Source organism: Labrus mixtus, chromosome 11 (genome assembly GCF_963584025.1).
Source record: "Labrus mixtus chromosome 11, fLabMix1.1, whole genome shotgun sequence".
NCBI lineage: Eukaryota > Metazoa > Chordata > Actinopteri > Labriformes > Labridae > Labrus > Labrus mixtus.
Window position 1 is genome coordinate 29,536,356 of NC_083622.1, and position 20,185 is coordinate 29,556,540.

Below are 20,185 nucleotides of genomic sequence, written 5' to 3' on the forward strand. Positions count from 1 at the left end.
GAATAACATAATTTCCCCCTCTGAATATTAACTTAAATTTTATTTTAAGTATTTAACTACATATACTTACATCATTATAGTCAAGTAGAAGTTCACCTTCTTTAGGCTGTCTGTCTGATAGTCTGTCAATTGTCCACATCAATTTATTCTCTTTAATTATACCAGGCAGTCATATTCCACTGGTGGGGGGCAGGGTTTCTTAACTAAGCACTGTAATACAAAAGACACATATACACACATTAAAAAACGATGCCAACATGGAGCATCTTTGGTACAATCTGAGGAGGATCTCGCCACACAAAGGGACATTCATTGGTCTGCCAAGGATCTGTAGAGCGCAGGAACAGACCCTAGAGTCAAGTGACAGATGATGATCTTATCAGCGGATTGGTGGGGGTAGGAGTAGGGGTTGGTTGAGAGTGTTGTTAGTGGGTGGAAAGGGTGTACGTGGCAGATATGGGTTGGTTTTAATTTTTAGGAGGGGATAAAGCTTTTGAGCAACATTATGAGCTCTTCCAACAAGGGTGTGGCATTTGTGAAATGAATGGGAATGTTGTAAGAACACAAGCACCATGTTTCGACGGCTTATAAACACAGATTTCTATGTAAAGAAAAACCTGAAAATGTTTGTTTTCCACACGTTAACAGATCATATATGTCAGCTTATTTTTGGGATGTTACTAAACCAGTAAATGCTCATTGACAACATTCAGAGGAAAACTGATTATTCACCCATGGGTGTTTTGATGGAGATCTTCCACTAGTATCTGCAACAGATGTGACAAGCCATCTGTGGGCCAAGGTCCTCAGGCAACATTTGGTGTGAGACTCACACAACTGGCACCTAAACACAGTGGACCACAAACCGCACAAATTGAATCATACCCCCTCCCCCACCTCTACTTGCACCTACACTACCCATTACCCCCTTTTTATGCCATGCATTCAACCCAAAAAGAAAGAAAGGGTGAAGGAAAGAAACCAGAATAGTTGGCTGGAGATGGCTGTAGCTGTTTGTCAAGCGGGGCTAAACTGGAACTTGCATCCAAGCGGTTAAAGGCCGTGGGTCTTATCTGAGGACAAACAGAATGCATCAAGCGGTGGCTGTGCTCTCAGTGATGACGACCAGCTGTGCACCAATGTTTAATTATATTTCTGTAATGAGCTTACCCACCTTCCACTGCAGCTCCAGGAGGACAGCATGTAGAAGCTGGAACTCAGGAGGGGAGGCAGAGTGAAAGAAAGAATGAGATAACGCTGTCCATATCAACCTATTTTCAGGCCTATTCTAAAACTGTACATATTTTCTCTAAAATGTAACCAGATTTTTACACCATGTTCTTATGGCACGGGAATTTGAATCTGGCTTCAACAAAGATTTGGTCAATTAATTGAATTATGTTCACCTTTTGTTGTTAGTAGTTTGACCCCCACTGCTATGATCAGCAATATGTCATGTGTAGCAAGTAATACCATGGTGATGTTTGGTCATGTTTATGCATGCAAAAGACCACATAAGCACACATTTCCATACAAGCACAACAGATGAACACAATGGCATGCTGCAGATACATGGCTGATATTTACAGAGTAGACCAGGGCTGAATAGGTTATTATATCACAAGAGCATCAGAAAGTTCAGCAATCACTTCAGCCCATTCAGCATTAACCAAATGCCCTGAATACATATTGGCCAATGAACAATCACATGTAGATTTTGTTTGACTAAATTATATGAGTTTTTTTGGATGACATAAAATATGTGGAAGTTGTTTTACTGCTAAATGGTCATTCATTCACTTTGCCAAACCTAGAACAACTTAATAGCAAGATATCTCATCTTCCAAAAAATAAGTCGTCTTTATAAAGAATGTAATAACAAAGAAGGCTGAACATGATTAAAAATGTATTTGTGATTTTTTGTGCAAATTGTGTTACCAGATGGTTTCTTGAATAGAAAAGGAACTCATAGCTAGACATTTCTGGATCATCAAACTTCAAAGAAGACTAGAGTTGTTTAGGCAACCATTTGAAAATTTACAATTTAGAGCTGCACACTCCCTTTGCGAACTGCACATTATCACCTGCACACTCACTCTGGAAAATATCCTCTACACTAAATTATGTCAAAACCTGCTATGGGGCTTATCATAACTATTTGATTAATCACCATACGGAAAAGTACACTAAATCTTAGAGATAAGATAATGAGGGGTGAAAAGGAGGTGATCACTGGTGGTTCTAATATTGCTCTCCAGTTTTAGTCTTAATTAAGTTGAGCTCTGCACAGCACTAACAAGGGAACTGCCTTCCTGGAACAACAGAAATAGGTCTGCCACTGGCTGCTCTCACGAGCCAGTAAGCCTGCACTGTCTCACAGAGATTATCTCACACAAGACACATTTCATGTAAGGTTAGCGCACCATGTGTCTGAGAAACACCATCAGATGGATGCTTGCTTGATTTGCTTATCCATTTTGAAGCTGCTTGGCTTTAACCCTCACTGCATTATTGCCTACTTTGAGGCAATAATGCAATCGCACATATAGGTTTAAGGGGGAAAAGTGCAATGATTAAATGTCAATGTGATTTGATGTGGAACTTGTGTGCTATAGGGAAGAATATTGCTGACAGCTTTGGGTTGTGGTGTGTTTTTAGGAGAGCTGGATGCCTTCCTCAAAGAGGGTGAGCGTCGGATCCACAGCCGGCAGCAGCTTCCTGTGGGGACAACATGGGGACCCTTCGAGGGCAAGATCGAAATGAACCCTGACAGCACTGCACTGGTATGTTATTGTTTTGGTAAAGTGCTTTGTAATTTTAAATATTGGGTACCACTTTTTAATATTTACCAACTAATGTGATAAAAATCAATTATCTATGCCGCTTATTCAGGTATTGCTGGGGGGGACTATCACTTCCCTATCACTTGGCATAACGCAGGGTACACCCCGGAAGGGGTCTATCAAAGGGCTAACACAGAGAGACAAACAACCAGTCACATTCCCATCATTGAATTGCATCCATTGTATCAAGTCAATTGGATATTTTTTTGACTAGAACTGGTTGATTTTGAGCTCAATCCAACTTAAACTAAATGAAGACACAACCAATTGTTTTTTTATGTTATACCCTGCACACAGTCCCTTTAAATCCTTTGTTTCAAAAGATCCCAGCAGAGGCTGGTGCTGACCTGCTGCTCAAGTCCTCCATGGGATTAATATTCAATCCAACATCTGATACATTTTAAAAATGATATCACAATTAAAACCAAGCTCACAGCAGTACTTTCAAGAAACAAAAGTGAAATGCATGATGATGTAAATGGACTTGAGCTTATATAGCGCTTTCCTAGTCTTCTAACTACTCAAAGCGCTTTTACACCACATGTCACACCCACCCTTTCACACACTGATGGTAGTGATGGTTGCTATGTAGTATCATCCATCAGAAGTTACTAATCCCATTCATACACCACCACTGAAGCAGGGGGAGCAATTCAGGGTTAAGCGTCTTGCCCAAGGACACATCGGACATGTTACCCAGCTGGGAATCAAACCCTCGACCTTCCGGTTGAGAGGTGACGACTCAACCAACTGAGCCACAGCCGCCCAATGTTTGGCCTTCCTCCATGTTTCTCATAACTCAATCATTTTCAGAGCAGTTTCAACAGTTTTCTAAGCTCTCCTTGTGGTTTTGAAGTCATCAGTGGCTTTAAATAACTCAGGCCGTATTATAGCCATGAAATATGGCTTCTCTCAGGGCAAAGCCAGTTATCCTTGGGCGGAAAAGTGATTTGACAGAGCAACACCTCAAGTTGCTTTCCAAAGTAACGCAGTCCATATACCTCTTTGGCAATCTCTGCATGAATTTCCCTGAAAGAGATCCAAAAACAACCTTCAGCTGTCCCTGAAATGAACCTCAGGCTGTGATGTCATATAAAAGATCTCTGTGAATGGTTTTACTGCTTTAAGTAGATATCAACTTTACTAAATCAAACAATACCTTCTGAACTAGAATCATAAATTGATTGTTACTCTTGAAAAAAGGGATAAGTTCTTAATTAATTTTCCTTTTGAGGGATGTTTTGCTGCTTTTCATGGCCTGTCTTGCTTTCTCTTTTTTTCCCTAAGTGAGCAGGTGCTGGTCATCGCCTAAAATAGGCTGTTAAAGGGTTACAAACTATGACAAACCTCCCTTGCAATTAAAAGCACTGGGGGGAGCTTTGGCATAGTGCCTTTAAGGATCTGATTTGTGTCTATTCTCCTGGGGCCCCTTTCAATGCCGCTTGCCCCCCTCCTCTACTTAGCTTCATTTTTCAAATAAGGTATACTGGCTGTTAGCAGCTTCTCACCATCTCTCATTAAAGGCTGGGTCAACCCAACTGGCAAGTTTTGTTATAGGAAGCCTATGACAGTGTAGTGTAACTTTGGCTTAGAGAATTAATAAGGCAGAAGTGAAATACAAAATTTAAGTACGAATCTGTTAATCGTCCAATTTTTGTATTTTTGCACACTAGGAAATGATCTATTTACAATAGCCTAGTTTTATGCTTTTTTAATGAAACCTTTAGTTATCATGCCATTGCCTTGATAAAAATACTGCTGTTGCCGACATTTCCTATATGGTGTTGCATTTAGTTGCTATACTATGTTAAGGACTCAGTTGTTCCATTGGGAGGCAAGAGGCTATATAATCTTAAATATCGAATATAAATATATCAAGCCATGCAGGAACTCGTATGCCTTACCTGGGGAGGGAAGACTTCAAGAACAAAATGATAGTTTGAAGAAAAAAAGCATGTCTAGTTTCTTTTTTTCTTCTTCTTTGTCAGGGTCCCCAGTGCTGCAGAACAAGCCGGTTTAGAAGGCAGTGAAGAGCTTTTGAGGTAGAAATAAAAGCTCATTGCTTCATGGGTCTCTATCCCAGCTAGGAGGCACTCTCAGCCTATCTTATGATGTGTGACCTCCACAGACTATTAAATCTCCTTTTGCTCTGCCAATTTTTTGAAACCATAGAGGTGAATGAATTACCCAAAGGCAGCCAGGTCTACGGCAGGAGTGACACCTCTCTCATGCTTTAATACATGACCCGCTGGTGAGATATTGATATGCTCTCTGAAATCATCACATTTATTATCCCTTCATTCAGACGTGTCATTTAAAATATTACTTTTTGGAGGTCAAGCTTTGTTGGTCTGTTTCTATACCCACACATCCGAAGAGACAAAAGAGTAGAGAGTAATGATACCTTATGTGGTTTACAGTAAATAATAAAAATACAGTTTAAACTTTGGCACATACAGAGCCATAAAGGAGGAGAGTATGTAAGTGTCTGGTGTCTGGGGAGCAGTCCTGCAGAAGCTGGTGTAGGAGGGACAGTAGGGAGGGTTACAGGTCTCCAGAGGAAGCAATTGGGAGCAAAAGCTACAGTAGAGCTGGCTATGCTATATGTTCTTTAACAAGGAAGCTAAATGTTGGCTGGCTGCTGGTAGATGACAGGCCTCAAAGTTGACTTAATTGATGGATGAAGCTGAGAAGGAACGACCAGTGGAGCATTACATGCAGTTGACCACGCAGGCCTGGAAAAAATGGAAGAAAGCTTTAGAAAAGGAAGAATGTAAAGAGAGGGAGAGAGGGAGTGAGAGAGAGGAAGCTGGAAAAACAGAGGGGTAAAAGCATGACAGGAAATCTAGGCATCTGCAGGACAGAGATAGGGTCACATCTCTACCGTTTATCAAAGAGGAAAGCAGATTTCACAGCTGATGGGTTGGCTGTGGCAGGTCTGTAGACCCCAGGGGCTCAGCTTGGCATGAGGGACTGTAGTTATAGTTATTGCTGTTGCAGGCCTGTTAACACAATCACATTGCACTGTATTGGACAGCTTATATGCCTGGCCTTCCTGTGGTATTTTTAGAAATTCTATAGCACTTTAAGGTCACTGAAGACTCTCTTTTTGTCAAAGTAGTACCCACTTGTAAAACATTTTTTAAGTAGACTGTATCACAAAATACAGCTATGGTATCAAGAGCTGTTAGAGGAACCCAGGGCTCGGAACTAGGTTGACATAGGGACAAGATCTGAACCAAGAACTAAGGAACTGGCCTAGGTAAAGGTACCGTACTTTGTTGCAAGAATGAAAAAGCGAGGGAATGCAGACAGGGGGCTCAGAGCCTTTTTACCACACAGCAAGAGTAAAAATAATCAAGGAAAAAAATTCAAAAGACTAAACACAAAATGTTGCTATGTGATGCTGTTGTGAGGCTATTCTCTGCTCTATTCCACATCCGCCTCCTCTCCTTTTCTCTCTTTTTCTGTCTGACTGATGGAGCTGCCAGAGTGCCGTCTCATCCCTCACTTCTCTCACTGATCAATCAGACCATTAGACTCCAATTACAGCCGTAGCCCTAGCGCAGGTGAGCAACGAGCACATTCAACCGGCTGCCGACAACGCCTCTGCCCAGCTTCCTTACACTCCAAATTAATGTAAATTAATAGTGACACTCAGACATAAATGGCTGCAATCGAGGGGCTAAATTAACAGTCTGGGTCGATGCTATTGAGTAGCAGGTGTCTTTAAAAGTGGTAATTACCTATGCCGGACAGAACCAAGAGAAGAGGGCTGCCCATAGTTTGCCTGGAGTAAGAGGCCTGGCACTGGTGAGCTTTGCTTTCATTGTAGGTGTTAATAATTGATTGTGAGGCAAGCTATTAATGAGAAGCAGATTTAGAGCTCAGTTGTAAATGTGTGTTGATGAGGGTGTTGCCGCCTCTTGTACAATGCCTTACCAATGCTAATTACTGGGGCTTAGTTAAGGTGCACTGTAATGAGTCTGGTTTGAATACAGTTCTGGTCTTAATGTGTTTCCAGAGCCTTGTGCAAATTACATAGTAATTGTAATGCATATGACATATGATGACAATAGATATCTTGTCTTCTATCTTTACAAACTAGTTGTAAACTAGATATATTTATTGAAGGCCTAGTTGTATCATATCAAATTTGAAATGTAAACGAGTATAAAAGTAATCAGTAACTCTAACAATTAACAACAAAAAAAAAACTATTTGGTCTTATCACTGTATTACAATACAACCCTTAAATCACAAGTCAGAAACAATAATATTGTGGGGTTTTTTTCTACTCATGCTGTGTTTCATTTTGGATATTTGTAATTATTTCTTTCAAAAAATATTATTAAAACGAAGGAATCCATAACTGATTCTTCTGGTCTTAAATCATTTAAGTAGGGCTAAAGATTCGTATACTTTATATTTTTTATAAAAATACACGTGAGAACGAAGCCAATAAATCCCCCTTTGATTTAATTGCTTGTGTTTTAGGTAACACAGTAGTGTCTGTGTTTGTGTAGAAGAACATGTGCTTGTGCCTTATTGTATGCGTACACACAGAGCTGGTTTTGGCCGCGAACAGAGAGCTTTAGCTTGTAGACTACAGAAGAGCAAAAATGTCAAGATACTGTCCTAATTTTCACCTGGGACAGAGAGAGGCAGAGGCTGTCAACTGATGGAGTGCGATTATTGTGTATTTTAGTACAAGGATAGGAATAAGGCTTGTGCAACCAAAAAATGCTCCAAAAATTATTCAGCCCATCACTCAAGCCATTTATCTCACCCCTTTTGCCCACCCTCTCCCTCCAATATGTTTATTGTTAGCTACCCCTAAACTTTAACAAGTGGTGGCAGATTTTTCTGTTTCAGAAATTATATTTTTCTTCTTGTCATTGCTTCATTAATCAAGAGGAGGCATTCTGAAAAATGTTTTGTTTTGTAGGCTGCAATCTATTTTGTGTGTGTGTGTGTTGTAGTTAATCTGCGCCCGTGGCAGGTTTCCCCTCCGAAACGCAGCGCTAAGCAGCGGTATCGCAGGCCTATTGTTGTAGCCTCTGTCATAGCAAGGAGAGCCTGATGCAGGCCTGGGCTCGCCTGATAAGGAAAAGAGGATTCAACATGGCTGGAAAGGAGAATCAGTGGGACTTGAGAGTGGAGTACGGATGGGGCAGATGCGCTCGCGCACACACACACACACACACACACACACACACACACACACACACACACACACACACACACACACACACACACACACACACATACTCACACAGAGGATGATACACACATACTCTACACACAGTCACACATGGACAACATATACACACAAACACGCAAATCATCACCATCATCACACTGGCACATGCCCAGGCAATTATTTACAGTAACATCCAATTACATATGCAAGAAGGCACCCCAGGATAGGACCTCTGTGTAGCATAGCTGCTAAATGATACACACTGAAACACACAGCCTAGAATTTGAATGCAAATGTACAAAACAAACAAACAAACTGTTAAAATGAAAAGTCAAAAGTCAACAATTTGAAGTCCAAATGTTTTGATTAATATTTGCATTGAAAGGTGGCCTCTGCCTTCTATCTTTAAGTAACATTGTCTCTGAACCTGTTTGAAAACAGCACACTTTATCAAGACTAACAGGATTTGAATTTCTATTTTGGACACAGAAATAATTTTGGCACAAAGAATGTGGCTTCGTCTAATGAAATAATGGGCCCAAATTTTAGGCGGGGAACCAATTTGTGATTGCATGCATCAATTATTTCTTGGGTTTAAACCAATATCTGGGCTTGGGTCTCTTCAGATTGGTAAAATGGAAATTATCTGGCATGCTTTCTCTTTCTCAGTGGTGTCCATATATCTATCTATGGCATTATCAATGGTTTTCATGTTTTTTTATTAAGTCATCCAAGCAAAGTCTATTGAAGTAACCCTATGAAGCTGGGCTTTTTTAATAGTTATGACATTGATGTTTTTTGCTATTTACATTTAGGCACCAAGCCTCTTTCAAAGTTTTCGTGAGCATGGCAGAAACTCATTGCCTCCAACAGCTCTACATAGTGAAGCACTCAATCAGTCAGTGCTGCAGTATGGTGGTCACAGCCAACTCTACTGTTTGAGAGATAATGCATGGTTGACTTGATCCACAAGTGAACCTGACATTTTCTGTCCTTATATCACAACTACTCAATCTGATACTACAGGTCCCCTGATAAGCACAGATTTGCTTTGTGCTCACTGTATGGCTACATGCTTTCTGCAAACATGCCAAGGATACAGTTGCCATTAACAAATGGTGCTTTAAAGGTTAACCATGACTAGAGAAACTATTTTAAAAGTTAAATCAAGGCCACATTTCTCAAGATATCAATCAATCCTTTATTGTTTCTATTTGTAAGCCCCTGAGTCCTCATGGTAATCCAGCAAAAAGCCAGTGGTGGTAGCTATAGAAGTTTGACTTTACCAGCTGGGATTTTATATAAAGCTGTTGTCCTAATCATCCCTTTTGAAGGAAGTCTACAGCTATAAAGCGTGAGTCATCCCTGTATGTTGCTTACAGCAAAGAGCTTTATACACTGAAATAGTCACTCTTAGAAATTCAGCAATTTTCCTTCCCTTTTTCCCTTTTGGTCCCATTGGCATGGGAAGTGGGGAACCACAGAGTCTTTGCTCCCTTTGCTTCCTTCAGAGAAAGAAGGACAGCCACCCTACAGGGAGGCAAACCCCTGCTGGTAGACCTTGATAAGTCCTTGCTGTCCCTGGTTCTGGCCTTAGCCCTCTGATGCTCAGCCTATTTGGCTCTGGGCCTACCTTAGACAAAGCCCTGTCAAAATGACTCTGGACGGATGAACAACCAAGCAGAAAAATGCAAGTCTTTTGACAAAAAAGGTTAGCATTGAAGATAAGAAAGCTGATAGGTGCAGGAGGAGATAAAGGTCTGGACAGTGTCCATACCCTCCCTGGTGGTCCAGCAGCGCCTCATTAGATGGATGTGAATGAAGCAGTCAAAGCAGGAATATTATACCAAGGGGTCGTCTGCAAACTAATTGGGTAACAAAGACCATTTCCAGCTCAGAAACCCATCTTTTAACAGTCCGTGTGCTGAGACTCTGATAAGAGAGTTCACGTCTAATGCATTTAGTGAGGGGCAAGTTCACCATCTTTATCTTATTTACTTTACTCGTTGTAAATATTGTTGGTCTTTTACGAGGGATTTAGTAAGACCCCATTTCTCTGAAGTGCAGCAGTGGATCAAACTATTGAACACTGCAGCAAAATGAATCAGGTGGAGTGCAATTCCAAGATACCTTTGTTCACACTGGTCTTCATTAGAAAAAAGTTACATTTGCGTTACAATTTATGTACTTCTTCTCTTTGTCTAAGAGAAAAGACAGGCTTTTAGATTTGTTCTTGTGCTATGTTTAATGTAATTAGTACAATAAATGCTAGATTCTGTGAGTTTTGATGCACAGACTAAATATAATCATCTCAAATATGAACTCACATTGACGGAATGCTACTCTAATGCAACATGAAATGTCCAATTCCACCAGAAAGAGGGTAGTTGAAAGTTATTAGAATCCAATACCTACAGGAGGGCACACAGGTTTATCTAAAGTCTGGGACTTTATTCAACATCATGCTCGCTTTGTTATTATTTGTCTTTATTTACTACCTCTGACTTATATCCTGCATGTGGTTACAAGAGCAGGGATTTAGACTGATTGACTTCTGAGTTCCCATTCTTTTTTTCTTTCTTTCTTTCTTTCTTTTTTTTTTGAAGAAATTCCCAACCCATATGTTTATTCCTGACGGTGAAAGAGCTGATCTGTCCAGAGAATATGCCACCTGCTACCTTGACCCCCAGGGGCCATGGTAATATCCATACAGGTGAACATTACTGGCTCTGGGTTCCCTATTATGTTCCCTCACACAGTTTCATGCTGCTCCAGGACTCAGTCCTAACTTACATGCAAAAGATCAAACAAGTCCTTCCCAATTGAATTCAAAGTGGAAATTTTTAGTAATTTAAACAGAGTAGTGAAGCGACAGGGCTGTTCTGTCCCCTGACCAAAGTTTAACACAAAAAGTACATGTGAGTCCATACACCTCTAAGACATGATTAGGGCCTGGAGCATATCTATTCAAATCCAGCTTTTTCTTGTTTACAACTTCAAATAGTTCTAAGGACAAACACATTTTCCAAAGTTTTAGAAGGACACATGCATTTGATGTTTTATTAAACATTATCCATAACAAAGAAAGTATTGTTGTATGATGCTGAAGGGCTGGGGTAAGGGAGTGAATAAGATTGATTTAAAGGTTCTGAGTGGTGTGGGTGATGTACAAATATTAGAAAAAAGACTGCTCGGATGAGAGAGGAAAGGGGATTCTTGTCTTCAGGGCAGGTCGAGCTTACCCTGAACTGTTGGGCTTTAGAGTTGGAGTACCACAAAGTGCCTAAAGGTCTTAAAGAATGAGGTATGGATAGAGTGCATTCTTCTTCTGGATCTCTTTTCTTCTCTTGCCTGATTTAGAAGCAGCAAATTCATTACAAAAATAATTTAGAAAAATGGAAAACCGATATCCTTTCTTTCTAAATGTGATGTTGTTAAATAAGCATAGCTCTTAATCAAGAACCAGAGCAGCCAATCACTAATCTGCCCTATTACTGCTGGGAACACAAAAAAAGAAACATACACTAGTCATGCAAAGCCACCCATAGTAAATATAAATACTGTCACTGTTAGCATTTCACTTCAGTGAAATGAGTAATAGCTAATGCACATCAACTTTGATGCTTATGGCCCAGTCAGCAGGATAAAAGGTGATTTAAATGAGGAAATATTTATTCCCCATAATGTTGCGATGATAGCAGTTGTCAAATAAAGGCACATGCGCACAGTTATGGGTGTCCCTTTAAAGATTCCCGGGAACAGCAGTGACTCTCGGTTTAATCGATTTTAAAATGAAAAGTCAATTTAACAAAGTTGAAAAGGGAAAGATGGGCTAAGGGAAGAAAAAAGCATTCTCTTGCACTCAAGCAGTAAACTAACTGCCGCACAGAGCAGGCAGAGATTTCAGCTGAATTATCTCCCACCTCACATTTGCTCTTAGGCAAGCAGTTTAAAAGCCAAGCGATTGAGCCAGTGATCCAATTTGAAATGCAGAAATGATTAGAGCAGCTTGCCTCATTTCATATCGAAATTCTCTGATTTATGACAGGGCACCAGCCAAGATCTATCTCTGAAAGGAATTAGTGTGCAATTCCTGCATATATCTGTTATTTAGTCTCCCAATAGCAGAGGCTATAGCTTTAGAGAGAGGAAAGAGGAGGAAGAAAAGGAATGAAAGTGGTATGTAGTGATCGTTTAATTTCAGCAGATGTAAGCAGCCATTTAGAGGGGTTCAAAATAACAAAAAAACAGACATAGAAATATGGTATTTCCCAGTTTATGTAGGATGTTGACCAAAAAGCGGATTTAGGGTGCAATTAAAAATATGCAGCCCCTAACTAAACATATATACTGCTCTTTCTGCTCTTTTTCTAAGCATGTATTGAAGAGGAAGGACACAGACAGCGAGGTTGGCTATGGCCATTTTATTCAACAAAAAAGACCTTTGCAACCCATCCATCCTCGAGGCTAAGAAAATATTAATACACTGAGCGATAACGAGGGCTAGAGGAAAATCTTCCTTAATGAAATTTCCAGTTGACCACATGCAATTTGTTTCATCGCAGTGAACAACTAATTGCAAAGGACGTTATCAAGGTGTGAGGGTGCTGTCTGCTGTAAACTGACTGGTAAAACAGGTACAAATCCTTTATCCTCACTCCCATGTTAGAAACAGAGAACATATAAACTTGACATAACACTTACATAAGCCTGTTTTTTATATTTATACTGCTAGTATCATCTGAAAAGGACATTGCAGTTTAAAGAAATTACAATGGGTATAAGTAATGTTGGTAAGGAAAATGTTTTCTGATCATTCCAGTGAATGTGTTTTACTGGTTAAAAGAAATAAACAGCGCAACTCAAAAGCAGTTCCTACTGTAATATTTTGATTGGTGTTTTTGTTTTAAATGGAATTTCTTCATAGCGAGTGGGTGTTGAAAGTAGATGTTCAAAGCCAATGAATGAATTCAGACAAAGTGGTTTTGAACTCTCAGTTGTCTAAATCCTGCAGCTGTGAAATCACGACGGATACAGAGCAGTTAGTGACCTTGGTGGAAAGCAAAAAAAACATGAAGGGAATAAGCATTCCCACCAAGGTTTGTATCGATTTCACCTGGTCCGACCATGGAGCAGGTTAAGAGTAGCCGGTAGTGGTGAAATGGTCAAACCTGATATCATTAGCTCGTTGTTTACACAGGAAAGCAGGGAGTTAGAGGAAGGCTGAGTGTCACAAGCCACTTTCTTCTTCACCTCCTTCAGCTGATCAGAGGATCATGGTATCAAGGAGGGATTAGTAGCGACTTGGGATTTGTGTGATTGGTTAATTTATTGCGGTGATGGCAGGTCTTTCATCTATGGCAACATTTAATCAGCGCAGCCACAGAGGCTATTACAGGTTAGCTCCTTTCTAGAGTCAGTCCGGCTGTGCCATCAGCTCTATCACAATTCCCCTGAAATTTCCAAATTATCTGGAACAGGCTTTAGCTTCTCAGTAATAAAAATTAGAACAGATTCCTGATAGAAGCTTTTGCTCACACAGGGCCAATTATAAATAGCACAGCCCTGCCTTGGAAGAGGTAAGGGAGGGGGAAAAATCCAACTCTGAGGGATGTGCACGGAACTTATCGTTCATCCCCTGCCCCGCTCTGATCCAAATCCGTGTGGCTGAAAATTTATATTAGATTTTATCACAGAGGCCTAAGTCTAGAAAAATCAATGAAGGTTATCTTTTATGTTGCAGCAACTTGTGGAAATATTGATTTTCATTTTATAGCGAATTTGGAGCATCAGTTTGTAATCACTTCCTCGCTGACTACACTGTTTTGGTCACTGTATCTCTTACACGAGGAACGGTAACAGAGCTCAGAGAAAAAAAATACCGGGAGAGTATTGAAACCACTGGAGTGAAAGCAGAGGGTGGATTATCCATAACACAGTACATAGACAGGAAGTCCAGAGGGCATCTACAAGCTCTGACAGGGATGTCAGATTAAACTGTAAACTGATATTAAACACAGTAGCTCTATAAAGAAAAACAAATACAAATGTGTTATTTTATATTTTACTAACTATGTAGAATACCGAATACGTTTTTTATTATACTAAGAATTCAAATAAAAATTGAATTTAATATGTTTGTAGACGGTTTAGTGATTGTACTTTTTTTTCTAAAAAGACAATTCATTTAATGCTTCCCATATTTTCTGCCTGTCAATCTGCATTTCTTTCTGACCTCGACCAATTAGGCCAACTTATCTGGTGGTATAAATGTTTTCATTTGCATTTGCAGACGCTCCTTGCTGCAGTGACGCCACCGTGTCTTAATCCAAAGTATGTTTGGCGCAGTTGCTCTTCTGCATTTCATTGTCTTTGTGACGGCTGATACTTGCAGCATGCTTACAAAGCACATAGGCCGCTATTGTCACAATAGATGTATAATGGAACTGTCACGGGTTGTTGCTGCTCTGTTTCTAACAAAGGGAAGCAAAAAGAAAATACTACTGAACTACTGAATCAAAATAATACATAACAAGCAGAGTTATAAGAGTGATACGATTTTATCTCAGCAATAAAAAACAAACCATTTTTTTATGACATTTGGCAGTGCGGAGATGTTCAGTTAATGCAGCTTTTGTCCCTATTGGCTACATTAAGAGCAGCTGGAATATCATGAATTCCCAGAGGCTCTGAGGGACCGCAGAGAGGCCTCACACTGCTGAATAAGAGATGGCTCCAGTCTGGAGATCTAAGGAAGGGTTAATCTGATTCCCATTTCAGATAGTTGTCCGAGCAACAATCGGCCAGTCTGCTCTGCTCCTTTGACAGGGGTGTGAGATTTTCAGGTTTACCAGATAGAAGACTTTATTGTGAAGCTAATTTGAAATGTGAAATCGAGGATGACTTAAATTACAGAGGTCTCCTCTCTGTCATCTTCTGCCAATACAGGATAAGAAGAGGCCAGGAGAAGGAATAAGAATATCAGCAGACTAAATTTTATGTTCTGTGTTTGATCAGTTTTGGCTGTGTAGTTTGCCAAAATGTAGTTTAAGAGGGAAAAACAGACCCCTTTAAGACACACTTGCACACACACACACACAAACACACACACAAACACACACACACACACACACACACACACACACACACACACACACACACACATCTATTTAGAAATGTGTGTTTTTGTCTGTTCATCTAACTGAGTTGGATTTCCTATTTCAAAATAGTAATCCTAAAAAACAGTTTGTCCTCAAGCCTCAGAATAGATAGAGTTCATGGAAAGAGAAATGGGCAGGTGGATGAGGAGGAGAAGGTTGAGGAAGAGGAGAGAGAGAGCATGCAAGCACATTGTGGGAGCACAGTGCTCATCTCTCTTGCATATCTGTGCCGTTTCAGACCTCTAACATGATCAAGTGACATTTGCATTTATCCTTGAAGGTTGTTTCCTTCTGAGGATTAAAAAAAGAGAGAGAAATAAGTGAAAAGCAAGAGAGGGACTAGTTTTTCTGTTGCATTAGGCAGATGGACAGTGTTCTCTCACTGCCTGCCTCAGATGGAAAAATAAATTAAGTGTCGAGTTTGTGCCCTAACCCATTTTCTCTCTGCTGAACTATTTCGGTAACATCCTAACGAAGAAAGGGCACCGGGATTCAGGAGTTATGGCCTTGAAAAACTGACATTTTGTCTTTGAGTAATCGGCCACTAAACCCAGCTGTCTGAGATGTTGCTAACCTCCCCCACCCCACCCAGAACACAACACCTCCAACAAATGATTTTGCAGGATTCAAAGAAAAAGAACAGGAACATGAAATCAAACAGAACACTACAGTAACTGATATGATGAAAGGAGAGATTTAAATATAAATATAGTATATATATATATATATATATATATATATACATATATATATATATATACATATATATATATATACATACATATATATATATATATATATTAGAGGTGGGGAAAAAAGCAATACAGCATGTTATTGCCATATTTGGGGGGTGATATTATATCGTCTCAAGTATCAATATTTTTATTGTGATATTTTAGATTTTTTAGATTTTGAACTGCTGAAGGGGTTGTACAATTCATTTTGAACACATTGCATTGTTATAAATTCATGTTAAAGTTTGAGTAGACTGAAATTCTAACAGTTCAGATTATGAGGTGCATGCAGCCTTTTACAGGGTTTTACTTTCATCCCAGTGTTGGTCTGTCTGTGGTTTTGACTCCCATTGTGTAGAAATAAAAAGACTGAAGTGACATGAATAGACTGAGAATTTCTTCTTATTTGACAAAACAGTTCTTGATTCAGTTTAGTGTAGTGGACATAATATGCAGTTAAAAAAGCTTAATCGCAATATATTGTATCGTTATTCTCAGCATATTGCAAAATGTTTAAAATTCATCGTGTCTTGAGTATTCACTCTGGTGATTCCCACCCCTAATATATATATATATATACATTTCTTTTTTTGTATGAATCTGTTATGGTAGAAGCTGGACACCCTGTTTTATTTTGTTTTTCTGAGAAATTAAATTCCACATTCGAGGAAAAATGACCCGTCACATTAAGAATTATTTTTTTCTGGCATATTAAAAAATAAACTGTAACTTCAATCACCCTTTGAAATGGATAATGATTCTTTAAATTATTTCCTGCCTGATTCAGAAAATAGTGAGATTCTAGCAATAGCAAGGTACAATATGCCCTAAGTGAAGACTGAACACTTGTTTCCTTCTTTCTGATAGTCACCATCTTTTTGAACTTTTTTTGGGCATCTGAAACACCTTAGATTTGATTTTTAATCCAGGATCTCTAATGCTGAATCATTGGATAAAACCCTGAACAACCATTCCACCTTTTGATGAAATTCCGGCTCCTCCAATCATTTGTCACCAATCAAACCACTGAGCAGCCATTGTCTATACACACTGACAAACAAATAAAACCTGCCCTAATTCTGAAATCTTCCCAGCAATGTAAAGAATTGTTTTGAGGAGACTAAAGGTGATCACTGTAAAGTATTTAAAATGATCTGTTTATGGCTCTTCATAGCAGCTGAGGACCAAAACTCAGTGGTTATTAATATTTTTTTAATCACCAAAATAAACAAATGATTAGTATTTGTTATCTGTCCCCGTCCAGAAGACGAAGAGCACGGTCCCGGTTGTGCTGAGCGCAGGCCCCAGGTGGCTGTTGGATGTGACTTGGCAGGGAGCAGAAGACAACAAAAACAACTGTGTGGTGTACAGCAAAGGTAAGCAAGCAGCGCGGCATCCTGTTATCTCTCTGCAGCGTAACGCACCACACCACAGCACCACTGCAAAGACACTGACAATTCTCCATCCACTCTACTCCTGCCTTTCTTTGTCTCCGTCTGTCTTTTTCACCTCTTTTTCTTGCTCTCCTTGCCTCTCAAAGTCAAAATGCACAAATGATTGCATATACTCAGCTACAGGGACACACAAGACATGCATGCACACACTCCTACACCATATTGGTTTAACTCCAAAGAGTCATTTTTATCACTAAAATTCTGATAAGGAACTGAGAAACATCACTTGACACACAAAGTTAATGGTCTTTAGATTTCTGAGGTAATTAATGCACCCGTTTTCTCTTTTAAACTAAGTGAATCTCTATCTCAGTGCAGATAGCGAGCAAAGCACAAGTGAAGATGGGTTTGCCATTCTGCTTCATTTGTTCCCTCACTAATTGACTTAAGGCTGAGCTGTATATCTCTATTAAATCAGAAAAAAATCATACAAGCCTTAAACCAGATATAGATTTTTGTGTATATGTTGAAAGAAACCCTAGATATCTGTCAGAAAATATTTTTCTACTATGATCCTTAAAGGAAAAATGACCCACCGCCATAGTACACTCCTCATTCTGCTGCATTGTTCAGAAAACCCTCATTAAAACAGCCTAACATGGATCTGTAGGATCTGAATCAAGCCTTCTTTGTTGCAAATTGTATGGGATGATGCTTAAACTGTACACAGCCCTGACACTTCGGTCTGTAGTGTCACTTCTCATGAAAGCACAAGGCTTCTGCAGCTGTAATTGGGTCTTGACGGGTTTCAACCAGAGAGACAGAGCAAAATAAATACGTAAATAAAGATGTGTTTGGGATTCCAAAGGGTGAAGGAAAAAGGCTCTATTTATCACTTTTCAAAAAATGATTACCCCGTGACAATACCCCCAAAGCTGAAATGGAGCTTCTTCTCTCTTATAGTGAATAAGTGGCAGGAGTAGGATTTGCAACCCGGATTTTCAGTCTTCCAATTCTCATCTACTAATCACTAGACTGCACTGGGGAGTTATCCTCTTAACCGGCTACTTAACTTTGTGCTCTTTATCACCAAATCATTAAAGTTTTGATAAGCTGTTAAAGAAGATTATGCACTTCTTTAAAATCTTCTAATCTTTTTGCGGGGAGACTGACTGCATGAAACAAAAAAGGCCAAAACCGTTTTTTTTTTTTTACTTTTTTAAGTCCAGAGAATTTTCTTTGCCACTGTTCATACAAGTTTCCTCAAGATAGCATCAAGTACAGCATAAGCAGCATCATCACCTCAGCTGTGTATCTCTGACAGTTCCTTTGTCTGTCAATTCCAGTTTGACCTTATTAAATTAAACACAATATTATCTCCAACAGCCCCTTGTGAGAGTCGTTCTATGTTGTACTGTGTAAGTTCATTACAGTAAATCCTTCACAAGATTCTTCACACGCTTGCCAACTGATGATAAATGATAACAGAGAGGATGTTGAATTAATTTTAATCTTGGAGTGGAAGTTAAGTATTTCTTATTCCCTCATAGTTGCTACTCTTGAGACATAACCTTGCTAAATAAATAATCACAACAAACAGATACTATTTAAAACTGTTTATTTTAACACATCTTTTAACAAATATATTCATATTGAAAGATTAAACATTTTTTTTTATTATATTTTTAAAATATTTTGTTTAGATTGTTAATTTACTTTTGATTAACATTTCAAAAAACCTGTCTTGATTTAACCTCATGAAAACATTTTACTCATGTATAATAATAAATATAAATAAATATATTATAAACAAATATCAAACAATCAAATACTACTACTGCAAGGCCTAAAAGAATCAGGCAGTGTAATTACACACTTTACTTGTACAATTTTGTGGCAACATTTCCACAAAGCTCGGGATAAATTGGTTGGGAGTCGGTTTTACCCAGCTCTCTTTTCAAAATTGTTCCACATCTTGCTCTGGGCTACTTTTTGAGGTGGACTATATGAGTAAGTTCAGAAAGTGGTGAAGTGTTTGATGCTACTTGACTATTTCGTCTGGAATGTGACTACATTTTTTAGCAGCCATTCTTTTCATTGAGCTCTTTAAACATTCCAGTCTACATGAGGGGACACCCTCTGGAGGTGATATTGAATGTCAGCATGCTGAAAATATCAGATCTTTGTTGAATTTAGTTTTGAATGTCCAGTGCTGGAATTGTGTTTATCATGTCAAAACTATAGTTGATGAACTAAAGGAAAAAAGTCCAACAGGAACTCCTTTCCACCTCTTAAAGCTTTGGTCCAGATTCTTTATATCTTCACCCCTGTGCTGTTTCTCCTCTGTGGGCTGCTTCATTGCTCCCTGAGATACGTTACTTTTGGAAAACAGTGAATATCTCAATACACAGCATGCCTGCAAAATATGTTTTTGGCCCACGTTTCAGTGGTCTCGGCACTTTATGGCTGCCTGCAAAGATAGTAGCAGTTCACTTTGGATGCTTGCCAGTGTGAATCTATGGGGGAGTATCTCTAAGTAAGTGCTGGTGATTGGTTTGAGTGGCTGTAGCTTACTGTTGGGTGTTCTGTCCTATGATTTTTGCATTACATTTTGCACAAATTCATCCCGTGTCCCCAAACTTGTCATGCAGGAAGTGTGGAAATATGCAGAGGGAGAGAGGACAGAATTCAGGGAAGTGATTCCACTGAGAGTTACACCACATGCTGTGTAATATATAATACATGTAGTGGAGTGAGTAACAAGCGGCAGGTCAGTGTAGTCAGGTCCCCCACAGGATGCCCCTGGTCATCAGAACCGATACAAACTAACCATATAATGTCAAACATAGTT

General features: G+C 39.3%; 1 protein-coding gene across 4 annotated transcripts in view; it reads left to right on the top strand.

Annotated features, from left to right (window-relative positions):
* The window catches only part of zfpm2a (zinc finger protein, FOG family member 2a), a 106,300-nt gene that overhangs the window by 48,549 nt on the left and 37,566 nt on the right, over positions 1-20,185 (top strand). For 3 of the 4 annotated variants that reach the window (XM_061051233.1, XM_061051235.1, XM_061051236.1), the window contains 2 exons: positions 2,659-2,783; positions 17,205-17,316. In XM_061051233.1, coding sequence (XP_060907216.1) covers positions 2,659-2,783; positions 17,205-17,316 — 237 coding nt within the window. The remainder of the gene's footprint in view (positions 1-2,658; positions 2,784-17,204; positions 17,317-20,185) is intronic. The other variant, XM_061051234.1, reaches the window with a different exon arrangement.